Source organism: Apteryx rowi, unplaced genomic scaffold (genome assembly GCF_003343035.1).
Source record: "Apteryx rowi isolate R43461 unplaced genomic scaffold, aptRow1 scaffold_39, whole genome shotgun sequence".
In the NCBI taxonomy this organism is placed as follows: Eukaryota; Metazoa; Chordata; class Aves; order Apterygiformes; family Apterygidae; genus Apteryx; species Apteryx rowi.
Window position 1 is genome coordinate 3,910,504 of NW_020450418.1, and position 20,907 is coordinate 3,931,410.

General features: G+C 39.0%; 1 protein-coding gene across 10 annotated transcripts in view; it reads right to left on the bottom strand.

The window, feature by feature from the left end:
• Nucleotides 1-20,907, bottom strand: part of PATJ (PATJ, crumbs cell polarity complex component) — a 160,577-nt gene that overhangs the window by 119,298 nt on the left and 20,372 nt on the right. For 9 of the 10 annotated variants that reach the window (XM_026074452.1, XM_026074451.1, XM_026074458.1 and 6 more), the window contains 8 exons: nt 18,743-18,845; nt 16,885-16,973; nt 15,474-15,615; nt 15,047-15,181; nt 8,415-8,491; nt 5,857-5,913; nt 4,317-4,451; nt 808-972 (listed from right to left, as the gene is read on the bottom strand). In XM_026074452.1, the coding sequence (XP_025930237.1) occupies nt 808-972; nt 4,317-4,451; nt 5,857-5,913; nt 8,415-8,491; nt 15,047-15,181; nt 15,474-15,615; nt 16,885-16,973; nt 18,743-18,845 (903 nt within the window). Of the gene's footprint in view, nt 1-807; nt 973-4,316; nt 4,452-5,856; nt 5,914-8,414; nt 8,492-15,046; nt 15,182-15,473; nt 15,616-16,884; nt 16,974-17,678; nt 17,776-18,742; nt 18,846-20,907 lie in introns of those variants that run through there. The other variant, XM_026074459.1, reaches the window with a different exon arrangement.

Here is a 20,907-nt window from a genome sequence, read left to right on the forward strand (position 1 = left end):
CTCAGTAAAATGCAACACCAAAAACCCGCTGTGGAACAAGTTCTTTTGTAATAGAAAGAGCCTTTTACAAAAAGCAGTGGTGTACTCCCTGAACTCTACTCTTCCACAAAAAGTCCTTATTTCTTGTTTAACTGTGCTCCTAGAAATCCCACCTTACAGGGTGTTGAATCAGAAAAGATGAGAAACCAAGGCATAAACATGTTTTATAAACAGGAACAACCATTACATGCAACAAGCTTTAGTTTGGGACTTTACAGTTTCCACAATAGAAAGGAACATAAAGTTTCATATTTTTCCAGTTCTGCAGAAAAACTTTATTCAGAACATGGAAGTAATCAGCTAATGGTGGCAAAGATGTGATTTAGCATAATTCAAAGCTCTCACTCACCTATTAAGTATAAGAATGAGGGATGGGATGTACATAGTCAGCATGCTAGCTCAGTGATTTACCTACCTTGTATTTATAGTACAGAGAAGTTTCTCATGTCCAACCTGTATAAACTGCAGCAAAAGTTGTACTGTTGCAAACATGAAGTATCTTTCACTGAAAACACCAGCAGCCCCTTAGGAGCCCACAGTGAATGGCAAAGGCAGCTTTATATGACAATTGGATGTAAAACCACCTCACAAAACTATAAAAACATATTTTAGGAAGTGTTGTTTTCAGACTGAAAGGTGGTCTGGATCAAACAACAAAAGGACAACAAAAACTATCTTCAGAAAACTAAATCACTATCTCAGAAATATCATTCACTTTTTGAAAAGGTTAGTGTCCTTCTACCCACGGGAACTAGATGAGGAGCCTACCTTTTGTTCCGGAGGCAAAACCCCCACGCTCGGTTCATCAACGAGGGACTCATTGCCATCATCAAAAAGGCGCCGGCAGCAAACCAGTGTGAATGGAGGTGGCACTTCTTTTAGAAAAGTGACTGCCTCACGGCGTGATTTTCCATACAGCTGAACTCCATTTACCTACAGAGAAGAGAAAATATCCATCCAGACTTAGATATTTAAAAGGATATCAACCAGATTCCCCAATTACCTTTTTTGTTTACTTCAACCATTACAAGAAGAGCAGTAGCTGTCTTTCCGTAACGGTATGTGAAAGTCTAGTTTTACTAGACATTCCAGCAAAGCTTGCATAGTTTCATTAACATATAGAGGCTGAGGTATGCACGCATTACTGTAAGACTTAACCTTCACCCGCAAGATCTTGTAACTATTTCTCTATCATGTCTCTGCTCTCTTCAGCGTGCCCTCATTTACTGCTCACTGCTTTTCCTAGTCCAAATCTTTCCTAGCATTATTATTTCACTCGTGCTTTTTTGCTTTGGATTTTTAGCATTAGGCTTACGTGTTTGCATTAAAAAAAAAAAAAAAAAATCAATTTACCAAACTGCTTAAGAAAATACAGATTTTGAGCCCTAATCAAAAACATGAAGTAAAACTTAGCATAACTCTGTCAGAGGTTTAAAATATAACAAAATGGTTGAAACTGAAATAGATCCTACAGAAAACACGCAAGAATGTTTATATAATAAAAACCAAACCAATTACAGTAAGCAATTCATCAGAAAACCCTGACAAGAGAAAGCTTACAATCGCATAAGCTTTAACTACTGAGTGACAACAGAAGACCATAAAGCAATTGTTAATGGATCTTATAAACTATACACCTTTGTTAAAAAATGATAACAACGCTGCTTTAGAAATGGGATATTGCAGTCACATTTCTTAAGGAAAATAAAACTACAGTGATTTATCCTCTTTTATGATTTGCAATATCATGAGGTTACACCTGCTTGGACCATAACAGTATCTTTAAATACAAGGAAAGCAGAATTTCAGTAGGTGTCATAGGTGTGAATATCATCTATGTTGACAAGTAGTGCAGCCCCAGAGAGCAGAGATTTAACCCAGTTGGTGCAGAGGACTCAATCCCCACGCTACTCGTGTTTCAGGGATTCCTCTGGGGGTGTCTCTAGCCTGGTCTTGTGCCGAAGGCCCATGCGGGTTGGAGAGCAACCACTGGTTTAGGAATCCAATTCACACACTCCAACCGCTCCCCAACACGAACCACAGCACAGTAACTGGGAATAACTGGAGATTCTCTTCAAAACTTCACTCCAGATCCAAACTAAAATGCTGATGTGTGTTTGATCCTAGAAAACATAGCACCTACTTCTGTGCACAGAACTACTTAAGGCAGAGCCTATCCGTATACTTCCCAAATCTCCCTACTCTGCAGATGGACTCGGCCTTGTGCAAGACTACATAGCAATCTCACTTCATATATATCATTTCCTTTCAGACCACCTCTGTTTTTTCTGTCTTTTCTTTGTGCTTTCTATAGCATAAATATATCCTCTACTGCTGAAAACCACAGAGCTCCTCTCACTCTATAGCCCACCTGAGGAGAAAAATTCAGAGAGGCGGAACTGGCCTCCAGCACAGCAAAGTGAACTGCCGTGGCTTTTTCCTCTAAGAATTACAGCAACTGCTGAGCTATCAGGCTAATCCATTAGTTAATTATTTAAGCAGAAGTATCTACGCGTAAGGATTTTTTAATGCATTGAGAGTGGTGGCGTGGTGGAAAGTTCCCAGCTCCGGCGGGCGGGCGGGCGGCGGCGGATGCRCAGAGCTCCTGGGCCCTCGGCAGCAGCCGGGGCACTCGCGCGCCGTCCGCGCCGTGGCCAGGGACCAGCCTCCAAGCAGGTAGGGGGCCCAACACCCCACCACCCTGCTTAGCTGCTCTATTAGCAATTTTATAACAAAACCGAGAAGGACACAAGGAAGCAATTTCCTCTTAAAAAAAAAAAAAGAGCCCAATGAAATTAACTAAAATCAAGAAGAAATGAAAACACCACGCTTTCTGTCAAAAACCCAGACACATCATCAAAAATAATCAATATTCAACCCCACTCTATATCAAAACAAACAAACAAAATTCATTACTGATCACATTTTAATCCCAGCTGTATCAGGCCCAGGTAGAGCTGCCTGTTTTAGGAATGGGGCTGTCACTTTTTCCATTGCAAACCCCTACTTAAGGGGATTTATAACTTGGCTGCAAAAACACACTCTGGGCTCAAATCTGGCATATATAGCTTTAGCCCTGGAGCACATTTTTATTTTGTTGTTGTTCTTTTTTTTTCAGCTACAAAGTAGAAAAAAGTTTATGCTCACCAGGTTTCAACATATCTGTGAACTTGCACAGTAATAAATAAAACTGTTAAAAATATACAATTAAATTTTCCTACATTACTCTGTAGCACTGCTTTATTGCTTTGTGTATATAAGTTTTTGTTTAGTGGCCAAAGAATTTAAACAACACTTTCAGCATTCCATTAATCCCTTCCTTTAGGAATCAAGATTTCCTCCATTAAGCAATAACTGAAGAAAATGTTTTAGGTCTTAGTGATAGGAGTATGAATTTTTGATGCTAAAGGGTAAACAACAAGTAAAGGCAAGAGGGCTGTAACACTAACATAAATTAATCTTTCAGAAGGCCTGATTCTGTTCCCAATGATGTCAATTAAAATAAGTTCTTTGCATATACTAGAAAAAAGTTCATATTTAAAATATTCCACTAAGAGTAGGAGCTCAACAGAAAGTGAATGACTTTTTTTCTTGCAGGCTTTTTATATTTTTTATATGTGTATGTATGTGTGTGTATATACACACATACACACACATATAATTTAGATATTATTTTAATATTATTAAATGCATATTCTTCCTGAGCAACCAGGCCTGGTCCGATTCTGATCGCTTCAAAGCTGCCACAATACCTCTTTATACATATTTAAACAAACTGATGTACTAGCTCATACACACAAATTGTCTTTCAATGCTCAACAAGCAAGTTGTAATGCTTAACAGGAACCATTATTCCGAGACTGTTGTAAATTTTTCAGGAGTGACAAATACTAAGGAAGATTACCCACCACATAAAATGCCAAAGCTGATGCCAAATTGCTCTAAATACTGAATTGAAGGACCACAGACGCAAATACTTTCAACACAAATATTATCTCTGCCCTCATGACTCTTGATGCTCATGTTAAATATTTCACAAACCAACATGAAAGTCACTTGAGGTCACAAGAACTCACCATTTTGTTCGTAAAGGAGGAATGAAACAGTGGTAGAAGAGAACTCTGACTTCCAAAGCACTGTTTCAACCACTTCCACCACCAACTCTTTAATACTACTATTGCACATGTATAGCAGCCAAACTAAAATTCAACACAAGCATTTTTTAAGAAGGGTAAGCAAACAGGAAACGTAGTTGTTCTCATTTTGGGAAGTTTTACCTCTAGCAGTTCATCCTCCAGTTGCAGAAGGCCAAGTGTCGCAGCTGGACCATCTGAAGCAATGGATGATATGTAATGATGTCCATCAAATGTGTCAAGCTCAACTCCTAATCTCAAGGTGTGGATGGGTAATAGCTGCCAAAAGATAAGTATGGCTAGGAAGCAATATCTCTCTCTCTACATACCGCACTCTAAAAACAATTAGCACTCAATAGATCACCAATTAAACTAAACACATAGTGAGATGATTAAGTCTTCACACCGACATCATCTGTGTTACAGCACAAATGTCCATAATTTCTCTACCCAAACAGATTGTACAATTAAAAACAATCTTTCCTTTTGGGGAAAAGGCATTTTGCACTATACTCTTAAATAACGTTATAATACTGAAAGAATACAGGGAAGAAAAGTACCCTCTAAAGTCTATCCTACACAAAAGGTGTTTTCAACAAAGCTGAAAGAAATTCCATAACCACTGGTTTGGAGAAAGTCAGTAAAAAGCCATCACAAAATCAGCTCTCACACTTCTTGAGGACCAATCCTACTTTTGACCTAGGAAAAATATCCATAAAGCATCCTCTGCAAGTAGCTGCTAATACCGGCATTCTTACTGCTGCATGGTGTTCCATTGATTTTGTCTTTGCCTTTTCCTAGTGGACCTCCTTAACCTACATTTTTCTCCAGGAAGCCTCCAACCATCAATGTCTTTCTGCTAATATTAAGAAGACTAGGATAAGACTGAGACATTATCCAGACAAGACAGGAAGAATGATGGCAATGTGGGGACAGAAGGAGAAGGCGATCAACAGTATCTGCTCTTTCAATTTGGCAATTTTCTGGCTTTTTATTACTTAAGTTGAAATGCTGACAGTCCGGGTTCTCCAGTTTATTCTGGATATTCCAGTAAAAAGAGCCAATCATTGATCCTCGGCATCCCATCACAATGATGTCTGATTATGAGTTTATGGCCTTTCTTCACTGAGACATCCCCACCGGTATTTAAATTTGTGTCACCTCCAAAAATGAGTATTGCACGATACTAGCATACATATCTTGAAAGTCTCTCAAAAGCTTCAGAAGACAGAAACTAATTTCAGCTCTGACCAATCCAACCAAACGGAACGTCCCATCGCTACCGCAAAGCCCTCTGCAGGCCTATGTCATTCTTCAGCAGAATTTCTCGAATGCAGCGACCCTGCTCCACTCAGTGGTGGCTTTCATTAACTATTCTACAACTGAATTTGGATGTAATTAAGTCCTCAAGAGTTTGAGGCTTACATGTGTGCATCTCCTTTATACCTTTCCTTAAGTTTCAGCTAGGTTGCATAGCTTATTTTTCCAGGTGCACTTGCCCATGCTACAAAAGGTATTGGACCAGTCCAGAAGACAAGTAGTGCACTGGCAGCCTCTTTTGGAAGAGTAAGATAGACCCACAAAACTGGAATCACTCCAAATTTCTAAAACGTACAGATCTGGAGTTTTGGGTCATGCCATGTGCCGACATATACCATCAAGGAAAACATCACTTAAGTCATACCTTTGAGTACTTCTGGAGCTCTGAATCATCTGTAATTGGCGTATCCACATTCACAACCTAAAAATTGTACAGCATAACATTTTTCAATAGCAGTACAATAAAGACTTTACCAGAACCATGAATTCTGTCAAAAAAAACTGATTATGAGTAAAATAATACTCATATAATATAACATATTTAAACTAAGTTATATTGATGCAAAATAATTTTAAACAAATGTTAGAAAAATCTTTCAGATACAGAACACTTGCATTTAGGAATGCTGCAATTATGCACAATTAGCAGACTGCAATATTACCCTTTTCCTGAAGCCCAAGTGCCAATTTTAAAATCAAGTTCAATAATCCTATATAAGCACAAAATGCAATTATGTTTGATACAAATACCCAAACTGATTTGCCAATCAGTAAAGTACTACAGCTTAAGTTTTTACTTCAGGTACTACAGTCATCTAACACCTAGACTAACTACTATCTTCTGCAGCATGTTTCCAACATGGCTTGAAACACATGAGTTTAATGAGCTTAATTTTGAATGCACAATAGGTTTGTGCGTGGGTGGGTGTTTTTCTTTTCAAGATGTACTGAAGGGATTTATTGTCACTCCTTTTTTTGAATATAATGACCATAACCTTTATCACCAATTTTCTTGCACTGTTCTTCTTTAACAGGATTTATTTATCTGTAACCTTAGAAAGGTTATTTACTCAAATTTTAAATGTAGTAAGATTAAATACATGGCAATCTGCGGCCTAGGGTAGGAGCTTGGGACACTGAAATTGAGTATGTTTGGAATGATTGCTAGACTTGCCAGATTTGGAAAGATACAGCCTTGTAAAATTAGGTAACTATTTCCTTCAGGCTCCTTTGGAAATTTCCAGCTTAAAGAAAGTATCTACAAAACAACACTAAGTCTCAGCTTTTTCTTCCAGCTGAACCTTTATTACGGCTTCCAGAGTCTTATTTCCCAGTACCTAAGGTACTTTTCCCAACAGACAGAATCCATTTCATATCCATTCAGTTGTAACTAAATGAATCTATGACTGATAACTCCTCAGTTGTCTGTTCACGGTTAGATACCCGGCAACAAATACCACGCAGCCATAAATCCTGCACAGTATACTAGGGTCTCTTTCTCTCTTACAGCAAGATCTCTTTTGTTCCTTAAAGCTGGTACCACAAGGAATCAGAAACACAGGAGCCATGGGTGATGCTAAGTTCCTTCTTCAATAGCCATTTCCTCTAAGAGAAGTACTTGGAGAAAATACTCAAATTTGTCTCCTTCGGGTGCTCTGCCCGTTTCAGTGGAGCCAAGCACAGGAGGGAGGATAGCGTCAAACAGACTGAGCTATCAGGCTGAAACCAAACTAAATGTTGTCATTGACCATGGCCAAGCAAGACTAGAGGTACATAGAGAAGACAGAAACTGGAAGAACTAAAGACAGCTTTCAAAATGGGCTGCCATGGCAGTTTCCTTCTATCATTTAAAAGGACCAATTATTAGTATTTTCACCTGTGCCATTTTACTGGCAGCAGTTAAAGAAGAATTAGAAATGCACAGTTTCACAAACTAAGCAGGTTTTCATCCTCTGTGGGAAGTGTGATAATGCTAAGAGAAGTAATATCAGACTCTGGAAATGTAAGAATGGGAATACCAAGCAACTAAAGTGGGTAGCAAAGCAGATTTATTGAATCATGTACATAATCTTATATGAACTTCAGATCTTAAAGGAGTGCTAATGGAAAGAAGAGGAGCCAGTTTCTCAAGACAGTTCTTAAAGCTACTTTAAATCTTCCAGCAAGCGAATGGAATGATAGCTACTCCAAGTAGTAAAAATAAGTGTCTCTAAATCAAGTGGACAAGTATTGCAAAGACAAACAAGGTATTTTCTTGGTGGTGGTGAGATTTTCTTAAGACTTTGGAAAGAATGTTGGCTGGAGTCTTTTATCTATGCTCAGCGGCTAACATAGCATTGCAAAGCAGGAGTGATTTGAAATTTCAGTCAATTCCTTATGATGATTCATATCTGGAAAAAGTAAACAATCTTTTGCTTGGTAATCATTCAATAAGAGATGAACAAGCATCTTATAGGCACCAGCACCACAAAGTTACGCTACTTTGAATTACTTCCTTTTCTTCCAATACATTTGAAAACCATTCTTTCATTCTTTAAATAAAATCGCAAGATTCTTTGTGAAACACAGGAGTAATATTCTGAGCCTTTTTTTCCCCCCAGTGCACAATAAAACAAATGGATCATAAACAAAAATCATAAAAATGCCAAATATTTTAAGTGGCTGCTATGATAAATAAAGGGAAAGTTGATTTTCTTAAATCACTGGTCCTGCCTAAACAATAGCATCTATATCAACAGAATAAAAAAAAAAAATTATAACATTCCTGTATTTCAGCCTTGATGTTAAGGGAAACAAAATTTGATGTTACTGATCTGTTCCAAACACTAAACTGTTCTATTAACAGCTTGTAATGCTAAGCTCACAGATCTGTAATTTAAAGAAATAACATACATCAGTGTACTTTATCGAAGGATAACATACCATAACTTCATAATCAGGTCCCAGCAGGTTTTCCCACTTGGATTTCAGCTCATATGCTGGAGAGAATGGGACTCTTCCTAAATGTGAAAGCAAATATTAAATTTACAAACACATTGTACATGCAAAAATACATTTACTTCTAAATACGTCAATAAAAATTCAGTGTAAATAAAAGATTACAATGGTCACAAAAAGGAAATTGCATGAAGTTGAGTCTATCAAGCAGTTCAAATCACAAAACAACTTTCAGGAAAACAATGCACCATGTCAGCTACTGCTATAGTGTGATTTATTCAACTAACAAGCAAAAGAGTTGATGCTTCCATTGACAAGATGTGAATTTGGTACCATASAGCACTGTAAATAAATCAGTCTTTCAGGCTGCAAAACAAATTTCATGCAACTTCATAATATGTTGCTATATAAATGCTTGCCCCTCCAGGGAAGCATCATCTCCCACCAAAACGAACCCCCTTAAGAAGTAAACACCTGACAAGATACTGCTGTTATCAAGGGGCTGCATCAGCACAAATGCAGCCGTAGACTTTATTTATACGTTTGGCAGGTACAAAGGCTTGTCTAGTTTAATTAGGCCAGTAAGTAACATGAGCTTTAATATAAGCTCCAGTTCTAAACCAGTCTTCCGTGGGAACTTGGCTATCTTGACATTTATATCTTTTCAGCTTTCTTACTTATGCAACCGAGGCAGTATTACATTCGTGTAAGACAATTTGACAGAGCTAGACAGCATAAAATGACTGGCTGCCCTGCATTTGACCTCATCCAGAAGCTCAGCACACATATAAAGTTCCACGCCGAAGAAATGTTTAACTGGTAAGAATCAAACTCTAAAGCAAATTCCATCTAGCAGCTACAGCAGCAGCAACTGGAGATGGAATTACTGAAAACTGCTTTTCCCCTGAATGACTGTAATAGCTTGTCAGATGTCTAGACAAGGCACAGACCACTTAGTATTGCTGATGTGTCATACTAAAATTTAGAATGTAAATCACAATCTCCCAGGCAGCACACAAACTAGCAAGCAAAATACCTCAAGGGGAGGATTTTAAGACACCAAGAGAAGCTCAGACCTTCCTACTAGCAAAAGCCAATGCAAACGGGATGCCTAACTTCCTTGTCTTTCAACACCTCTGTAGGTTGCAAGATAAAACTCACTTACGAGCTTTGCAAAAGAATCCTCATTACATCATTTCGTAACGTTGAAGTTTTCAGCTCCTTATAAATAAAGATTTAAATTACCTTATACAAGAGCATAACCAATCACTGCATCGCTTCCAAACATCACCTATCATGCCAAGTAGTCAAATGCTATCTGAACTGCACTGAGAAATCACACACCTCAGAGCCTAACCCCTGACATTTCAGCTGGACCTCTCCAGGGTTCCTTTTATCCATAGGCTCAAAGAGATACAAATATTAAAGGATTCCTGCAGTTCAGTAACTATTTTTGTCACCAAAAAGAAACCCCTCCAAGAATAAAAATCTGTGCTTTTTAAATACAGACCACAGTTGTCTTGGAAATAAATCATCTTACTTTAATCATCTTAAAATTTCTGAGCTGCACTGTAAGGTTTTTTCCTCCATTTAAATTTAATTGAAGTTTTTGAGAAGTATTCTTCATGAGCCTTGTTATCAAGCACAGGCTGATCACTATATTTCTCAACTGTTGGAAAAACAAAACACGAGTGCATCTTTCTACTCTTCCCATTTGCAGAAATACGCAGGTACAAAAATACTTTACAGTTTCTTTTTCTGCTATTACAAAGTTATAGCCTGAACACACAGGACCTAAGCACCTGCAATCCTCTGTGCAGTCAGATGTGGATGTTAAGCCTCACCAAGAGTAATAAATCTTAGGCTCAAGCTCAAAGTTCAGTTCAGTAACTCTAAGTTGTGCTCAATTGGCTGAATACAGATTTCTTTGTCACTTCCAAAAAGCACGACCAAAATCTATGGTTGTTCAGAACAGGTGCTGATGCACATCTCCATTCAAAGTTTTCCCCTTTCTTTCTTTCAAATAGTCTTTGAGGTCTTTGCTTGTAACTTCCTCAGAACTGTGGAAATGTTGGAGGAAGGCGTTTGAATTAGATATACTTACTTCCAGTGGTATCACCCAAGTCACTTCAATGCTCCTTTTTCATAAACAGCTTTTTCTACATGGCAACTAATAGAAATCTATTTCTTTCTAGTCTTTCATCCAGCTTGATTTCTCATGGCCTGAAATACACACTACATCTTCTGCAATGAGTGAGGCCTCAGAAAGGAAATGTCCCAGGGTCAGCTTTCATTAACAACAGTTTTCAGCATGTTTAGAGTTCTGCCTCTCTGCCTGCACTTCCATGCAGTTTTCCATTCTTATTAGCAGGTATCAAGAATAAATCACAAATATATTGTATTTGATGGTAAATATCTTTCCTGGTCAAAATTGCTGGCATCTTCAAAACAGTTTTTTTTTTCTTGCAATCTCCTGATTTCACAAACTCACTGTACAAGGATGTGTGCTGTGCTCTCCTACACTTCATTAATACATTACTTCTATCGTCTCTACTGCTGAATGTTATTCTCCATCCATCTTTAAGCTCCTGGCTAGCATCATCATATCTTTGGGTTTTGCATACTGCCACAAGGCGAAAACAAGCAGTTCTGCCCAGTCTGCAGTCTTGCAGATGCAGCTGTTAACTTAATTGCCTCTAGTCTGCTAGCAGAAAGTTTAAGGCCTCATATACATTGCATCCTGAACCATGTTGCCTTTGTAATAGAACTGTTTAAGCACAGTTTTGCCTGGACAGAATTACTATTTAATACCTCTCCAGGAAACACAATTTGAATAAGAATTTCACACAACTGGGTCTAAAGGGAAGTAATACATATTTTATAAAACATACCTTTTACATTAAACTTTCAAAAGCATTTCCAGAGTTTAGTCAGAGCCTTAAATTAGCAGTATTTACTTTAACACCATCATAATTAAGTGCCCATCACCATGTCCAAAATAAGCACCTATCTTTGGAATTTAAACTTGGCCATTAAATTCTATTCCAAGGTGAAATCATATGTACCATATTTCAGTATGAACAAAATTTGCAAATGCATATTTCACCTTTTTAAACAGAGGTGCACACACACCTTTTACAATAGCAAAAACCTTTTGCAGAACCTTCTAACTTCAAGTGTTTTTTCACTATAAAATATCAGTTCAATCAAGCAATGAGATTTGCTTACCATTACATTAAATTCCACTGATTCATTACTCAATTTTAAAATCATGCCCATTTCATGATTCTGTAAAGGTCCAATGAGAACCAGCAATATTAAATAATATCAAGGGCAGTATCAGATTGTAAACCAAGAGTATTGGCAGTGTTTAAATTTCAGTATCCCAAGATACACTGTCCACACAAAACATATCATACTGTATTAGCCAGAGTAGGGGGAGCTTGGATACCCACGAGAATAGAAAAATCCCATAATACCCTTGCTACATGATGCACTGGGAAATGCAGTGCATACATACCCCACAGAAATCAGGATGGGTCTGGCTGGGAGCTATTAATTCCAGGCAATGAAATCCTTGCCAGACCCAGGTGCATCTGCACAGAGCTCCAGAGAAAGGGATTATGAGATTGGCACCACATTACAGCTGAGGGGGAGCCGCTCATATACATGCGATCTGGCTACGACCTAACAACTCCTCTTGAAACTAGGGATTTTGGAGCGTATAAGGAGAGGAAGTGGATCTATATCAAAGCAGTTCAGATCTGCTGTGGAAAGGGCTCATAAATAAAGTTAGATCCAAGCTGACTCTTTGCGGAATAGGGATCACTAAGGCCTCTCTAGATAGCACACCTTGAGACCAACAGAGTTCATTAACTTCAAGCCAGGCAAAAGCAACTTTACCTCCCAGACTAAACTGATCCTGGCATTGATATGCCATATTTGCACAGCACTAGGTGTTGGGTAACAACTTCCTGAGAAAGTTCTCCTTGCATCACGGCAAACATCTGCAGTCTGTGACACAAGATAACCCAATCAAGAGTAATCAAGAATTGACTATAGAGATATCATTCACCTCAGTAGAAGGAGAAAACACTTTATACACAGAAAGTTCCACAGTATTCAGAGCAAAAAAGGACTGGATAAACGACACTGGATTGTGCATGTTAAACACTCTTTTCTAGCCTCTATAATAGTGATTATAAGTCCTACCAGCTACATGTACTGTTGCTAAGCCTTTAAATTATTCCTCCAGTGCAAATACTAATTCATACATGCCTTTACATTCATGCAGCTAAAACAATGCCTTGATAGCCTCACATCTTAGCTACTCAGCAATCTCCATTTTGGCTTCCTGTTTCTGGGAATATGCAGAAGTCACAACACAGGATGTCTGGTTATAAGTCTTGGACAGAAAAGTAAAACAGAATGAAACATAGGAACTGCTATATTTCTCTCATTTCCAGGTTGTCTTTAATACTGACAGATCTTCCACAATCATAGCAAAATTGTTATTCATTGACAGCCATAATTTAGAATCCTCTATTACATATACATAGCTTAGAAATTACAAAGCATAAGGATAATTTATGCTGACTTTAACACAAGCTGTAGAATTTCACCCAGAAGTTCCTGTAGATGAGCCCAGAAATCTGTAGGGGAATTGAAGCATGCCTTCTGGAAAGGCCTCCAACCTTGATTTGGATGTCAGCTAAAAAACAAAGCAATCCATTCCTTTGTGATTTGTCCCTATGTCCAATTGCCCTTACTGTTAAAAACGCATGCCTATTCCAACTCCCATCTTTCTGGCTATTGTTTCCAGCTATCAGGTCTTCTGCCTTTTCCAGACTAGAGATACTCATTTACCTGCATAGGGATGAAGTCAGTAACTTTCCAGTTTGGCTAGTAAGCTCAGGACAAGCAAGCCAAAAATTGCATGCCCAGAGACTTAACTCTAGTTTCCAACAGCAGCGTGGGAGGAAGCAGTATGCAACAGTACTGGTACCACAGGATAAATGAGTTGGGTCTGGGAACCAACAGACAGCAGGTTCACTCCAAGTGGGGAATCTCACAGGAGGTTGATGTAACTCGGCTGGGCTTCCTACCTATCTGGCACTCTAGGATAAATGCCAGCGACCAAGAGCACTATAAATGGGACAAGCAAACTGGAGCAAGGCAGTTACGTGGCACCTGGTATGCAGATGAGACAGATGCTGTGTGTGGAAAATGACCTACAAATGGAGACAAGGCATCACAAGATGTGATCCCCTGTCCCTGCTGCTGTGGTCATCTCCAGGACTGCAGAAAGCTCTACTCAAGCAGAACTCCTGAAGGGGGACACTGCAGCCCAGGTCCCAGGCTGAAGGAGGCCAGGACCAGGAGGTGGGTTCTGATCAAGCTGCCACAGTGCCAGGTGAGGGAACTGCAACAAATCAGGTATCAGGGATGATGAACTGGAAATCAACAGAATACTTGAAAAGACTCTGCAGAGTTAGGAGCCAAGGCCCATGACAGCAGGAAGGAAGATATGGCTGAAGCAAAACTGGATTGGAAGCAGATATGAACTTCTAAAGAGGGTGGAAGCTGGAAGACTGTGACTTCTGACAGGAGGAGGAAGACTCCATCTCCTCCTGATGTTGTTCACCTTGCAATTGCTTCAGGGCTCTGGCAACAGAGGAGGATGAACAAGTTCTGTCAATAATAGAAGACTGCAGGCAGGACACCTCAGGTCATCAGAGCAGGACCAGGGCTAGGAAGGGCTAGAATCGATGAGTGGTGATAAAGTGGTACAGTCTGCTGGCCAGAGAAATTTGCTTACTTGCCCAAAAAACATATTCATGCCATTGCAAAGAGATTGCCAAGACTCATCCAGTCTGCTGGCAGCTATCCCTTGCTGTTCATTCATGTGAGCAACACTGACACGTGTCATTCAGATCTAGAACTATGCTGGTAGCAAAAGAAAGCTTAGAGGGAATGTGGATCTGTTGATGAATGGGTGTATAACCTAGTGACAGAAAATACAAATGAGGTAGAAGTGCTCTGTGGCTTTTTTGCTTTGGTCTTCACACACAAAACTTGATCCCAGAACTCTGGGCACGCCAGCGTGCCTTAGGAAGAAGAAAGACAGCCAACACCAGGGGAGCAACAGGTTAGGCACTACTTAAAGAAGCTATAGGCATTCAGATCCACAGGGCTGATAGGATTCATTCAAGAGCACTGAAAGGGCTGGCAAATGTGATTATGACACTACTGTTTATAATCGACCAAAAAAAAAAAAAAAAAAAAAAAGTAGACCACTGGTGTATTAATCAATGGCTTGAGAGCCAGTTATGAGAGAAGGGCAAGGTACAGAGGCTAACACTATTCAGCATCTTCAGCAGTAGCCTCCATGATGTCACAGAACGCACCCTTAGCAAACCTGTGCACAACGCTACATTTTGGGGGTGGAAGGAGTTGATAGCGCTAACAGACAGAGCTTCACTTCAGAGGAACCTGAATAAAGGGCGTTACAGAGCAAAACCTAAAGCCAAAGTAAGCCATGACAGACCATCAGAATAGACACTAGATTAAAGAAAATTCAAAGACTTGGAAGAGATGCTGCAAGATATTCTATCCACCTGTTTTATGTAGAATCTGTTTCTTTTCATTTTGAAGATTATCCTTCTGTTCTTGGTTTTCCTCACTCTTACTGTCCACATTAGTTTCAGTCCCTACAGCTCCATGCGACACTAAGGCTGGAACAGTTGGCTGCACTGTAAAAACAAGTGGGGGGGGGGGGAGGAGATCAGACAGATGCTGCAAAAGATATGAAGTAGTAGCCACTCCTCATTAATAGATTTTTTGTTTGCTACACAAGAGTTTTGTACTCAGTTTTCCTGAATCCCTCATTTCTCTTTCCTTTCATTCCTTCTTAAGCATCTCATCTTCCACAGTACGCCCTTACAAGATGTAGGATGGTGTGGGATCTAGTCTTAACTGTTTAATTAGGTCACTGCAAATTGAATGGGAAATAAAATCAATCACTGAAAAGATAAAAAGGATTACCTCTATCTAATGGTCTTTCTGAAGAAAGAGTAGCAGAAGAAAGTTTCTTTCTAAGCAAGGTAAGGCGCACAGTCTGTCCTGTGTTACGCAATGCCTCCACCACTTCTTGGTTGGTATAATCCTGAATATTAACTCCATCAACCTAAGACAAGAAATTGTCACATTATAGCAATCACATCACATTCTTATGTTGTACCATTCACTGTGAGCAACGTTCACATTATTTTTTGCAGAACTTAAAGGGTTATTCACTCAAAGATGGTATTATTTGCAAAAGAATTTCACTAAATCATTTCATGAATTGGACAATATTTTCAAAATGCATTTTAAAAAGAAAGCACCATAGTAATTTATTTTGTGTTCGTGGGGAAACCACAAAACAGGAATTTACTAATCTGACGGAAGCATGAACCAACTATTCCTCCCCCGTTCTGCCAGTTTTTTTTCTTTATGAAGATCAGCTTGAAGAGTATCGTGCATGAAGATGCCCAGGAAAAGTAGTCAAAGTGAAAGTCTGTTCAGTTCATAATCACTGTTCATTCTTCCTACATTTGTCACATGCCCACACACAAGCTTATGAAAATAACTATGTGTATAATCCACTCCAAACAGCCCAATTCTTAAAGGGATTGAGACGTTTTAGTTTACACCAAAAATACACCATTCACCTCACTGTTAGATCATGCACCAGTAGGGCCTTCTCCTGCAAAAATGCAGATAAAAGCACAAGGCTGCATCAGATTTTGCTCTTTAAGGGAGACTCTGACTTTGGGAGATCTGGCACAGCTCACATCTTGTAAGTAATTTAAAATCATATCTCTATGCAGATTATTTCATAAAATGAAAAGAGAGTATGTAATCCATTCCTGTTTGTACTGTGAATGTAAAATTGGCCATTCCTCAGTTCACTATTATTCAGTGGTTTTTAATTTTTCTACACTTAAAGCTTGGGTTTTTAAACATAAATTGTGACTATTAATATTTTGATTGTATCCACACTATGCTGTACACTCATTAAGGACCATAAACAATATGCCACTTCCTGCAAAATCTTAACCATCCTCAAATCCCATCGACTTCAATGGAAGCTGATATTGCTCATCTTTAATTTAGGCCAAAAGCCAAGACTCTCCACTCTGAAATAGTTCAGTCCAAATGCTTGCCTATTTTATAGCTAACTACTATTTATTTCTTCTTTGAATATAAAGTAATATTTTAACCACAGCAAATCAAAGCTCATTTCTGTTACAGAATCTACCTAAACAAATATGAATCACCAAATTCTTCCCTCTGCAAAGCAGACAAGGTTTGGTTAATTTTAAAAAGATTTTACTACATCATTTTTTTAATCCTGATGTATGTAATGAATCATTAGTTCTACAGCAATGTATGAGCAGAATATTTTACTTACAGCAACGATTTTGTCATGAACTTGAATTTGGCCATTATGGTCAGCAGCACTACCAGGTATTATGTTTTTCACAAAAATCCCTGAAGGTTCTGTTGGGGGAAGGGAGGAGGAAAGAGAGAAACAAGATAGTTAATTAAACTAACTTGTTTCTTTTCTTAATAGGTTTTTATTTACAGCCTTTTCCACAGACTTTAGTCCACACAGTCATGATTCTGCAAACCACTGACATTCGCACATGCCACTTATGTAGCTTGACTGTTAAGAACAACTGAAAACCTCTGATAGAAAGAACAGCATCGACACCAGCACCTGTACACTGACCTCAATAATTTTTCTTTAATGTGGCTCACAGAAGGCCAGCTCCTCCATGGATTCGTCCTTGTGCTTGCACAGGCTTTAAACCACAATCACTTAAAACCATGCTGCATTTGATTTCAATAGGACTACCTAAGCTAAAAGTATGTGCTTAAGTACTTTGATCAAGGCTTCAATCTGTCCTCTTACAGCTTTAGTACTTTAAATCTTAATGAAAAAGGAGAAACATGGAAATCAGAAAAGCTGTCCTTTGTCATATTTGAAGCTTGGTTATTAATTCTAACTTCTAATTAGAACCAGGGAATAAAAAAATAAAAAAACACAACACAAACCACAGTAAAAACAATCATCGGTTGAAACATTAATCCTTCCCTTCCCACCCCACAATAAATATGACATGCTGATCTTTAATCTTAGTGAATCTTGACACGTCATCCATCCTCTTCTCGCTAACCTTCCTCAGACACGCATACACCCACCTGTCCAACCTGCTTGATCCATGCTCAGCAAAGCCCCTCTGCTAGTGCTGCAAGTCCTGCTCTTGCCACTGCCTCACGCGTGCTCCTCCCCAACCCCGTTGCTCCCAATGCTCACYGCCCACGCCTGCGAGGTCCCAAGGGGCAACACTAGAGGATGTCCTGGGAATGAAGAGGGCAGGATAAGCAACTCCAGTTGCATCACGCTTTCTCCGTTCCCAGAATATTTTCTGGAGTCCCACAAGGAAGGGGAGGAGAGAGAAAACACTGCCTCTTTGAGCAAAACCAGATACTCAGTGGAGTCAATTTTAAACAGGTTATCATTTGTGGAACCAACAACTGGAAGATGAGCTTATAGCTCTAATTTAAAGCGGATGTAGAAAAAAAAAAACAATTCCATGTTCCCATACCCAAGCACATATATTTTAATCTGTTCCCAGAATTCAGACACTGAAGCAGCCATTTGTCACAAAAAAGTAAATCACCTCGTGAAGGTGGCATACACATCACGCACAGCTCAGATCCTCCGTATCGCCTGCCTGGCGGAGAGATGGACTGATTGATCATTTCTACCCTAACACCAACAATTCATTAAATAAATGAAAGTGCATGTTGAGCTATTTTGTATGTACTGAAGATGCCATTCAAAAATTGACTTGATCTGGGGACATCTGATGCTCTGTTTGAAAACTCTTCTTAAAATGTATCATCTGAATTGTTATTGTACTGTGGGGCAAAATAAGCAACAGTGAAGACAGGAATCTGACTACATTGGAATCTGTACATGCAGGAACTGTCTGTTATAGTTTAAAATCTTGCACAGTTATGATCTAAGCATGTGAAATTCGCAGTCCAGCAGTCTGATGAGAATCAATTTTTAAGCTAACCACAACTCTTAAACAATTTTGTGGCTGAATTTCACTTTGCAGTGAGCTCTCCAAGTATCCTTTTCCACAGATTTTGTAGGTTACTCTGCTTCAAGGAAGCGCTATCCATTTTCCTGTTAGTGAATAAAGGGTGTTTGAGAAGTCTCTGTCCTAGACTTTCCTAAACCACATAAAACCCACCTGTATCGCATATGCCAGCATATCCAACAATTGTTATCCCCAGGCTTTGCCCATTCTTTTTTATAAGTTCAACATCATAGGTCTCAAAAAGGTCGGTATTTTCCTATAAATAAAGCACAAGAAAATAAAGCAGCTCATAATTTCTCAGTACCATTAGCAAATTGCTGGTTAAACTCTTCAAAAGTGAGCAGTGATTTTGATTTTCCTACTTTAGGAGGTATCGCATTTGCAGAGAAGAAATACCCAACATTTGCTGAAAATAAGCTTTCACTAAAGTCATTACTTGCTTTTGAAATTCTTTGCTATTACTTTTTCCACATACCTGTCAGAGGCATAAAATTTATATTTTAATGAAAACAAAGGTATTCATTAGATTGCTCAGGGGCCATTTTCCTTTGGATTCCACTGCCAATTGGTAACAGCAAACTTCCCAGTCCAGCCCAAAAGACAACAGAAATCCTGAATACCCTGAGAATTTCTTCTCTGCCTTTCATCTGTTAGTCCTGACAAGCAGTGCCATGAATCCACCTGCCTGAGCTGCTTCTATTGGGCAGTTAAGAAGCAAAAAATTGTTATAAATACATGGCATCATCATATCACACATTCCTGTCAGAAAAAGAGATGCTTATCTCTCATTGTCATCATCTACTAAGAAACCTAGGGATAGCAGGAAAATGATCCTGTAACTGAAATAGGTTTTATTCCCTGAGATGAAAGAAATCACTCATAAAGGTAGTAGGCACATCTCTACTACGGAAGTAGTTGTCTACCTAAATGCATATGGGAGACCATGCAGAAGCTTAAGTGTATTTTTTGTCCTTATGCAAGACACCGAACTCAAAACTATACCTTAAGGTCAATTTTATGCACATGAGCTTAAGAGGTTTGATACAGTCCTATTCTGATTTGAACTCCACCAAACTTGCAAAGAGCATGGAAGCCACTGGAATGTCAAAGGCAACATGAAGCCAAAGATGCATTAGTTTGCATTCAATGAAAGTTATTTTTAAGGCCTAATAGGAAAAAGAGAGAGTATTATACTGTAAACACTTTATTCTTGAACTGATGAGAAGACTTCTCATAAAAAACAATACTTGTTATGTGCCTTTTTTTTCCCATGACCTGTTCTCTGATCTCTGAACCTCCTGCTTATTCCAATTACTAACAAAACCTAAAAGCCACTAGCTAAGTTTGTTACTGATCTTACTCTGGAGAAGTGTACAGAAAAAAAGTCCTCCAGAAGTTGGCTTCATTATGTCCCACTGTGCAACTATTCTAGTCTGACAAGTAAAAATCAGAAGTACGAGACAGAATACATACAGGATGAGTTCAGGATGAGGCCACCCCAAAGACACTGCTGATACAGAAGAGAAAAATGAGCAAGCACACATATCCCCACACCGTGGGATATCAAGGGATAAATTAAAATATATGAAATTGCTCATTTTCAATAATCTATCTGCATATACCAACGAGACAAACAAGCACATGACCAGAGTAAGGTCTGTTGAAGGTGAAGAAGTCAGGAGGGCTAGTAACACTGCTAACAACATTAACATGGAGCTGGAAAAAGGAAAAGGTTTCTTGAGAAGAGAGTGACCAAAAGAAAAATTAAATCAAATGCCAGCCAAATGTTAGCTATGGAGGAACCTATATTAAAAGCAAGGCAAAACTGTGGTTGTGCCCATTTCACCTTTAGCTGAAAGAGAAACCAGTAGACAGCTATCTCCTTTGTTATCACACCGCCCTCGCGAGTCAGATGCTTAAGTGCTTTTCAACTCTCTTGCTCCGTGAGACGCTGATGGGGATGAAGATAGTTTTTGTGCTCTGTCACTTATCTTTAGGAGAGGGAATCAAAACAGCAGCCAAGCCTTTAGTGACATCTGAAATGGAACTACAGTCTCAAGAGTCCTGCTATTCTGGCAATTGGAAGTTCTTCACCGCCACTGCTCTAGCTCTGCAGAAATACTCCCTGAGGAATGTTACTGGCAGAATGCAAAGATATTGTAAGTGGAGGCTGGAAAGATCACAGTACAGAATCCTAAATACAGTCAGGACAAGTGGGCTGCTAATATTGCAGGCAGTATCTTGCAGAGTACAAATAGTACGTCTGTTTTCTTGTGTGTACACACAGACAGAAAACTGACCAAAAATTAAAAATGCAT